This window comes from Babylonia areolata, chromosome 29, assembly GCF_041734735.1.
Source record: "Babylonia areolata isolate BAREFJ2019XMU chromosome 29, ASM4173473v1, whole genome shotgun sequence".
Lineage (NCBI taxonomy): Eukaryota > Metazoa > Mollusca > Gastropoda > Neogastropoda > Buccinidae > Babylonia > Babylonia areolata.
The window spans coordinates 5111225-5121224 of record NC_134904.1 but is presented as its reverse complement, the minus strand read 5'-3'; the positions used below and the strand labels follow the sequence as shown (position 1 = coordinate 5121224).

At 41.9% G+C, this 10000-nt stretch overlaps 2 protein-coding genes across 4 annotated transcripts in view; one reads left to right on the top strand and one right to left on the bottom strand.

Moving 5' to 3' along the window:
• Positions 1 to 4779, top strand: part of LOC143302189 (uncharacterized) — a 26895-nt gene extending 22116 nt beyond the window's left edge. For both annotated transcript variants that reach the window (XM_076616741.1, XM_076616743.1), the window contains one exon: positions 2125 to 4779. In XM_076616741.1, the coding sequence (XP_076472856.1) occupies positions 2125 to 3122 (998 nt within the window). In that variant the 3' untranslated portion in view covers positions 3123 to 4779. The remainder of the gene's footprint in view (positions 1 to 2124) is intronic.
• Positions 1 to 10000, bottom strand: part of LOC143302188 (uncharacterized) — a 23879-nt gene that overhangs the window by 803 nt on the left and 13076 nt on the right. The window contains exon 2 of one of the 2 annotated variants that reach the window (XM_076616740.1): positions 9021 to 10000. This exon is cut by the window's right edge and continues 5680 nt beyond it. The exons of the other annotated variant lie outside the window; for it this stretch is intronic. The gene's annotated coding sequence lies outside the window, so the exon portion shown is untranslated. Of the gene's footprint in view, positions 1 to 9020 lie in introns of those variants that run through there. 2 annotated transcript variants of the gene reach the window in all.

The following is a 10000-nucleotide window of genomic DNA, read 5'->3' as shown; positions in this document are numbered from 1 at the left end:
TGATCACAACTTCATTATCATCATCGTTATTATTATTATTATTATGAGTAGTAGTATCATCATCGTTATTATCATTATAATGATGATGACGATGTTGGTTATTATTATTATTATTATTATTATTATTATTATCATCATCATCACCTTCTTCATTATCATCATCGTTAATATTATCATTATTATTATTAATAGTAGTATCGTCATCGTTATTTTTATCATTATAATGATGATGAGGATGTTGGTTATCATCACCATTATCGTTATTATTATCATCATTATTATTATTAATAATAGTATTATCATCGTTATTAATATCATTATGATGATGATGAGGATGTTGGTTATTATTATTATTATTATTTGGATGTTGGTTATTATTATTATTGTTATTATGATGATGATGATGGTTATTATTATTATTATTATTGACTCACTTGTGTAAACAAAGTGAGTCTATGTTTTAACCCGGTGTTCGGTTGTCTGTGTGTGTGTGTGTGTGTGTGTGTGTGTGTGTGTGTGTGTGTGTGTATCCGTGGTAAACTTTAACATTGACATTTTCTCCGCAAACACTTTGTCAGTTGACACCAAATTAGGCATAAAAATAGGAAAAATTCAGTTCTTTCCAGTCATCCTGTTTAAAACAATATTTCACCTCTGTGATGGGCACAAAAAAATAAAAAAGAAGTCAAATTATATGCAAACTGCATTTACTGTTATATATATATTTTTTTAATTCTCTAAACATGGCAGTTTGATCTGATATTCTGACACAACAACAAGAGCAGTCATTATTATCATTTTTTGTTCAAACAGGAACTTCTTTTGCTAAGTATGGAAGTTTTATTTATTTTGTAAACGTTTTGGTGCAGATAGTAAAAAAAGGGAAATTAATCTGTAATTAATGCTAGGGGACTTAATTTGCTTTAATCTGATCTTTCTCATCTTAAACATTACATTTTGAAATTATACTCAATACATAAAATGCTTGTGTGTTTTACTCTCAGTGTACAGTGCTTTCACTATGCTCATTCACCCAAGTGGTCTTTTTCGGAAAATACTAAAATCAATACGACGAGTGGACTTTTTCAGATCTATTGGCTGAGTCCTGAAGGTCATGGGCAAAAATCAATTGCGCACACATATTTATACACATTCAAAGCGCGTGCTCATATTCTTCGCGAACGCGAACGACGCCATTTTGTTTCAAGTTGTTGACCTGCCCGTTCAATCCTATATTCAATGGACAGTACACGATAACATGTGATCGAAAGTTGGAGAAGGAGATCGTTAAATACTTATTCAGAGAAAGATTTGTGAACGCCTTTTCACTTACTGGATTATGCCCCAAACTGCCATAAAAATATCCACAGAATCAGTCGGAATTCACAGTTAAAAATTGAAAACCATGCGAGTCAATACCCTTGAATTGATGAAACGAAAAAATTTCCAGTCTTGACTTTTCTCAAAATGAAGTCCTTTTCACTTTATACGACGTTTATAAGTACTTGTACTTGGCTCTACATGTTATTAGTTTAACAAAATACTCAATTTTCATATCAGCTTTAAAACTATAAAACTAGAATGAACATAAAAGAGAAATTGAATCGACCGTGTCCTACTACATTCCCGGTGGGTGTAACTTAACTTGTACATCTATCTAGATCTAGAGAAAACTGCTAAATGTTGCAGTGTGACTGCGGCGATAGCCACGTCTCCGTTACCGCGGACTTAAAAAGAATTTTTGATTGCCCTTAAAGATTTTCTGAATGCCCAAGATACACCAGAATAATATGATTTAAACAGCGTTCTCACTGCGAATACCGCAATTGATTTATCGCCCTTTAAACAAGTATGTTCAAATATTAAATTTTAGAGCGTCAGTTAAGGAGCCACGATAGTGTAATGGGTGAGACAGTTACTTCTCACCCGAACATGCGGGGTTCGAATCTGGTTAGGCCTTTTTTTTTTCAATTTTTATTTTTTAACCCGAAGCTTTATAATAAATACAGAACACATTTTAACGATTAGATTTTTTAAAAAGTGTATCACAAGTGAGTCTTGAAGGCCTTGCCTCTCTTGTTATTATTATTATTATTACTATTATTATCATCATCATTATTTCAGGAACAGCAGCAGGAGCAGGAGACGGAGTCGCCGCCAACAACCTCCTGGCCAAACGAGGTCAGAGTCCGACAGAGTCCGCCCAGCGAATACGCCTGCAAGGAGGCTCCAAATCTGCCAGCACTTCCGGTCGAAACACGGGCGATAACCTGCCGCCCATCCTCAGCAGCAGCTCCAGAGCCAAGACAGCATTGGGCACCTCCATCCACGCTGCTGGAGCAACAGCTTCCCACCAACGCCGCCACTGCGCGGTGCAAACATCGCCCAGGCCCGGGGAACAGGGCAGCGACTCTCCAGCGTGCTTCGTCACATCGTCAGGGTGTCAAGAGGACGGCGTCTGTTGCTGCAGTGGGGAGAAGAAGCAGGAGAAGAAGAAGAAGCAGCAGATGGCAGTGTCCGAGCATCCGTCCAAGAAACACCGCTCCTTGCCAAGCGCTGGCGGAACTTTCAGATACACGCATCGTCCTTCCAAAGCGTTGTCGCTCAACATCGCTTCATTACTGTTCTCTGACGAAGGAGACAGCAGACAAGGTCATCATCATCGTTATCATCAGCAAGTTATACAGCAGCGACATCATGTGGCCTCTCACACCAGGCACGGAAACCGAGCAAAGAGCGACGGCGACATCTCCAAAAGGAACAACCAACAAGGAGGCGACCCGAAAATCAGACCACCGGAAATGACGTCAGCGCAGTTCATAGACTTGACGGAAGTGAAGAAACTGTTGCTGAGGGACACGGGGAGTGGCGGCGAAAGTCAGGGCGCTGCGGGAGACCGGAGCCGTCTGTCCACACCGAGCAGGCGGAGGCCGACAACAGTCGGCAGCGCGGCACACCGCCATTTTGGGGGTAAACCGTTGGGCAAGTTGTGCGATGATGATGGTGGTGGCAGTGGTGGTGGCGGTGGCGGTGGTGGTGGTGGCCACAACAGTTCTTCCCTCGCTTCCGTGACTCTGGGAGTGCCTTTGAGCATCAGTGCCTTCCTGTCTTCAGCGGAGTGAGGGGTCTCCCCCCACACGCTGGTCCTCTGGAGAGAGCGAGTCTTCTGGAGAGAGTGAGTGTCCGTGAAAACGTTTCTTTTTGTCTTCAGGAGAGCGTGTCTTCGAGAAAACCGTATCTTCGTGTCTGCAGGAGAGAGCGAGTCTTCATGTCTGCAGGAGAGTTAGTCTTCAGGAGAGAGCGAGTCTTCATGTCTGCAGGAGAGTGAGTCTTCTGGAGAGAGCGAGTCTTCATGTCTGCAGGAGAGTGAGTCTTCAGGAGAGAGCGAGTCTTCATGTCTGCAGGAGAGTGAGTCTTCATGTCTGCAGGAGAGTGAGTCTTCATGTCTGCAGGAGAGTGAGTCTTCAGGAGAGAGCGAGTCTTCATGAGAGGGACTGTTTAGGAGAGTGACTTTTTAGGAGAGCTTGTGTACCGGGGAGCGAGTATTTAGGAGAGGGACTCTTTAGGAGAGTGACTCTTTTGGAGAGCTTATGTATGGGAGAGCGAGTCTTTAGGAGAGGGACTCTTTAGGAGAGTGACTTTTTAGGAGAGCTTGTGCATCGGAGAGCGAGTCTTTAGGAGAGGGACTCTTTAGGAGAGTGACTTTTTAGGAGAGCTTGTGTATGGGAGAGCGAGTCTTTAGGAGAGGGACTCTTTAGGAGAGGGACTCTTTAGGAGAGCTTGTGTATGGGAGAGCGAGTCTTTAGGAGAGGGACTCTTTAGGAGAGCTTGTGTATCGGAGAGCGAGTCTTCAGGGGAGGGACTCTTTAGGAGAGTGACTTTTTAGGAGAGCTTGTGTATGGGGGGCTTGAGTCTTCAGGAGAGTGACTCTTTAGGATATCGAGTATATCATAGGAGAGTGAGTTTTTAGGAGAGCGTGTGTATATGGGAGCGAATCTCAAGGAGAGCGAGTGTGCAGAAAAAGCGAGTCTTTACCAGAGCGAATCTTCATGAAAGCGAGTTCAGTCTTTCTGGCTGATTTGTGATTCTTCTTCTTCTTCATCATCACCATCATCATCATCATCATCATCATCATCAACAACTCTTTTTTCTTCTAAGTGCGTATGTGTGTTTGTGTGATTGAGTGTATGGGCGTGAATGTGTACGTATGCCTTTGTTTGCTTGTTTTATAATGTGTGTGTGTGTGTGTGTGTGTGTGTGTGTGTGTGTGTGTGTGTGTGTGTGTGCGTACGTAGGTACATGATAATGTACCAATTGTTCTTTTCATTGCTTTGTTACTTTTAATAGACTATTCCAGTTACCATTCATATTCGCCGTTCTTATTATTTTATTTTATTTCATTTTATTTCTTTATTTCTGTGTTTTGTGTCGTTCTTTATTTTTTAAAATATTTTTTGTCGTTAAACGGGCAGAATTGAAAAAAAAAAAGCCTTTACTGCGCCTAATTCTTTACCCATTAAAGATTCAAACAATCAGTCTTCTTCTTCTTCTCCATCATCATCATCATCCTCCTCATCATCATCTGCTTCTTTTTGCCCAGGCAGAGACCGAGAGGATCAGTTTGACCGATAGCAGTTGTGTCCGTTTGGTGCATTGAATAAATAGCACGTATCAGACAGTGGTGTTTTCTTCCTTTCTCTCGTTTCGAGCCTGTTTGGTATGAAAATGTTTGTGTCCTTTGAGTTTCGACTTGTATTGGTGTGCTTTTTTTTTTCTTTATTGTATTGTATTGTATTGTATTGTATTGTATGAAAATGTTGTTCCTTTGAGTTTCGACTTGTATTGGTGATGCCTTTTTTTCCCTTTATTGTATTGTATTGTATTGTATTGTATGAAAATGTGGTTCCTTTGAGTTTCGACTTGTATTGGTGATGCCTTTTTTCTTTATTGTATTGTATTGTATTGTATAGTATGAAAATGTGGTTCCATTGAGTTTCGACGTGTATTGGTGTGCCTTTTTTTTCTTTATTGTATTGTATTGTATTGTATTGTATTGTATGAAAATGTGGTTCCTTTGAGTTTCGACTTGTATTGGTGTGCCTTTTTTCCCCCTTATTGTATTGTATTGTATTTTGTGTGTGTGTGTGTGTGTGTGTGTGTGTGTGTGTGTGTGTGTGTGTGTGTGTGAAACTAGAGAGGGATGGGCGCAAGAGGCAAATAGCGTCGGACTTTCAATCTGAGGGTCCCGGGTCCCGGGTCCCGGCGCTTGGTGGATAAGGGGTGGAGATTTTTTTTTTTCCGATCTCCCAGGTCAACATGTGTGTAGACCTGCTGAAACCTTGAACCCCCAGCGTGCGTATACACACGGAGAAGATTAAATACGTACGTTAAAGATCCCCATAATCCATGTCAGCGTTATGGAAAACAAGAACAGACCACCCGGCATTCAACCCTCCCCCCACTCTCCCCCCCCCCCCATTCCCCCCCCCACCAAGCTTAGAGCTTGGTCTCTGACCCAGGATATGCGCTATATATATAAGTATCCATATCATCATCTTCATCGTCATCGTCATCATCATCATCGTCGTCGTCGTCGTCGTTGTTTTATCTTCACAACTCTCAATCTCTATCCATCTCACCAGTCCCACCCTCCTCCAAGAGAAGACACGACAAGACAGAATTGAAAAATATTAAAGTGTAACAACATAAAATTATATTTTCTGCACTATTGTGCAATGGCTTACACACATGGGGTATTTGCAATACTCACTCTTCCACCGAGTCTTGTATAACAAGGGAAAACTTCGCGATAGGCTGCCCGCGAGCGAGGATCGCCGCCTGCGCAGTGCTGTAGTTCAAGAGACCAACGTCCAGCCTACGTCGTCAAGAGACCAACGTCCAGCCTACGTCGTCAAGTGACCAACGTCCAGCCTACGTCGTTGGGCGCGCGACCTCCGAGCATGCACCGCAGCCCTGTGTATATATAGAGCCTACATTGTAGGTTTCGGCGCTTTTTGTAATGCGAGACAGAAAAGGAACATAATTACATAAGATTAAAACCATGCGACCATCATTGTGTAAGCCATTGCACAATAGTGCAGAAATTATAATTTTATGTCGTTACACTTTAAAAGTTTTCAATTTCTGCACCATATGAGTGCAATGTTGTTGTTTTTTTATCGAGGGTCGCCAACACAGTGACAGGCGATTCAGTGGGGGGAAAGGCGAAAACGGGAACAACACACCACAGGCATGGAAGTGGAGGGAAGGGGGCGGGGGGGGTGGGGGGGGGGGGGGGAGGAGTTGACTCAAAACTGAGTATCCATCCGCCACTTCCTTGTCGAACAGCTTTACACACACGCACACACACGCACACACACGTAACACACACACGTGTACACACACACACACACACACACATACATACACAAACACACACACACACACACAAACGTACACACACACACACATACACACACACACATACATACACACACACACACACGCGCGCGCGGACACACACACACACACACATACATATATACACACACGCACGCACACACACACACACGTACACACAGACACACACACACATACATGCACACCCACGCCCCCCCCACACCCCGCCTCCTCCCCCCTCACAGAGACAGACACACACACGTGCACACACACACACACAGGCTATTCGGCAGGGAAAGGCGAAAAGGGGAACTACACACCACAGACGTGGAAGTGGAGAGGGGGGGGGGGGGGGACTCAAAACTGATGATCCAACCGCCACTTCCTAGTCGGACAGCTTTTACTTAATAATATTAAGAATAATAATAATAATGGATACTTATTTAGCACACTATCCAGAAATCTGCTCTAGGTGCTTTACAAAAACGCTTTCGTTAACATAAAACATTATATCTATGTTACATACACACACCAAATGTGACTACACACACACACACACACACACACACACACACACACACACACACACACACACGCACACACACACACACACACTGCATACATACATTTTAACATACATGTGTATCTAACAGCTACCCTAACACATACGCACACATAGGCAGGCACAAACTGACATAAACACACGCACACACAATACACATTCATATACATGCATGTACTTATGTACACATACATATGTATACACACATAGTCAAGCACAGCTAACGAAAAGGAAGTGGACCTGCCACAATTGAACTTATTGCTGAGGGAAAAGGTGAGTTTTGAGACGAGATTTAAAAGATGCGAGGGAATCAGAATGACGGAGGTTATCAGGGAGCTTGTTCCACGTCTTTGGCGATTGAAAAGAAAACGATCTGTGTCCATAGGTCTTACTTCTGACTATTACTTACCCACTCGGCCACAAGCAACCCTCTCACCGTGTCACTGTTCGCTCTCCGGGTCGGTCAAGTGTCGTCGGAAGAAAACTTCCGGTGTCATATCCGCTGATGACAGAGGATGTGACGCTACATGCGGTAGTATGTGTGAGAGAGAGAAAAAGAGCGTCAGCGTGATTCGTTGCGTTCGCTGGCTGTTTTGGAAACGTTTAGCTATGCGTACGTTTGCAATGATGGGAACTTAACTTTTATGCTGTTAAAAAAAAAAAAAAGTGTTTAGCAAACACTCAGTCTGTATTTTTTATTTTTTTAATTTTTTTTAGTTAATTGATATCCTACTAAAATAGACGAGCATAAGTGTATTTCTTTTTTTTATTTTTTTATCATCATTAATCATTTTTTAAAATTTTATTTTACAGATGTGATGCATGTTTTTTTTTTAAATTTAAAAAAATTTTTTTTAAGAAGATAATATCGTTTCTTACTAGTTTATTTTTTTTTGATTTTTTTTCCCTATTCGTTTTTCCTGTCGATAAAAATCTAATGTTTAAGAAATTAATGCGATTAAGAATAGATGATAGAATTGTCACTCTCCCTCCACCCATTTATCTATTTATGTATTTATTTACTTATTTATGTACGCTTATCTATTATTTATTCACCTTTTTTTTTTCTCAAGGCCTGACTAAGCGCGTTGGGCTACGCCGCTGGTCAGGCATCTGCTTGGCAGATATGGATTTGTCCGAACGCAGTGACGCCTCCTTGAGCTACTGAAACTGAAACTAAAACCTCCACCCCCTCCCACCCCCCTCCCGACCCCTCCCACCCCCTCTCCCTCTCTACTTGCAATATGCTATGTATGTACCTCCTTTGCAAACAGGTCGGTGGCCTTGCAGTGAACATATTTCTAATTTAGTATTAAAAAAAACGAAGAAGAAGAAGAAGAAGAAAAACAAAGACATCCATCAGGACATAGGATCAATGAGTTGAAAGAAGGTTCACGGTCGGTGGATGTGGGTGGTGGGGAGAGGGAGGTGGGGTTGGACGGGGATGGGGATGGGTGGGTGGGTGGGTGGGGGGGAAGGGAGGAAGGGGCGTATGGAGAAGAAGAGAAAGAGGAGAATGAAATAAAAAGAAAAAAGATCATGAAAGAAGAAGAAGAAGAAGAAGGAGAAGAAGAAGAAGGAGAAGAAGAAGGAGAAGAAGAAGAAGGAGAAGAAGAAGGAGAAGAAGAAGAAGAAGAAGAAGAAGAAGAAGACGAAGGCACAAAAGCGCACACCTGCACAGGCACACACATACATGCATGGTATACATACAAACAAAACAAAACGAAACACATTCACACTTACTCATGCACGCGCACACACACACTCTCTCTCTCACAGACACCCACACACTCACAACACACACACACGCATTCTTGCACGCACACACACACACACACACACTCACAACACACACACACACGCACACACACACGCACAAACACACCTGCGCACGCACACACACACCCACCCACCCCTACACACACACACACAATACATACACACTCACCCATGCACACACACGCACATATACACGCACGCACGCACGCGCACGTGCGCGCGCGCACACACACACACGCACACACACACACACACACACTGATATCAACACACGGGCAGATACAGGACAACTGCTTCAGCTTTAATACATTTTTTTCAATAAAAGACAAACAAGAAACGATCAAGCAACAGCCATATTGCAAATCCAGTTCCAAATTTTCAGAATGATAATGTAAGACGCGGAAAAAAACAGAAACATTATGTGTTGTTATAATTATCATTGTTGTTGTTGTTACTGTACAGATACAAAATGTTTTGTTGTAGTATTTAAAAAGAAATTGTATGGGCGGATTCTATCCGAAATAAACAACAAAAGATTCGATGACTGCAACGTCAAAACAACATGCAGCACGTGGCACTTCACAAACATTATGTGTTGTTATTGTTATCGTTGTTGTTGCTGCACAGGTACAAAATGTTTTGTTGTAGTATTTAAAAAGAAGTTTTATGGGAGGATGGAGGAGGGATTTTGTTTAATGTCCCGTAACACATATCGGTGATTGAAGACATTTTGTTAAAGTATTTATGCATACATTTGAGTATTATCGGTTAGAAGGGGTGGAAGATGTGAATGAATGGAGGGTTGGGGGGAAAGTGGGCAAATGAGGGTGAAATGAGGGTGAAATCTAAAAAAAATTATAAATACAATTACAGGAAATTACTTAAAGGACTTCGTAGTCGCTAAACCGACAAGCGAAACAATTGGTAATGAATGCAAAAAGTCAAAAACATCAGCGTTCTCAGTCACTTGTGAAGACACACTTTCGTGTACATATGACTTCGTCAAGCTACAGGAAAAAAAAAATTATATGCTTAATTGTCAGGTTACTAAAGCATATGCATTGACATTAGAACAATACTTGGTCCATAATGAATTTGATAATGGGAGGGTTCTATCCGAAAAGATACAAAAGATTCAATGACTGCTACATCAGAACAATATACAATATGACGCACTTCAACAACATTATGTTTTGTTATTGTTATCGTTGCTGTTGTTGTAGTTAAAAAAATTATGCGCGGATTCTATCCGAAAAGAAA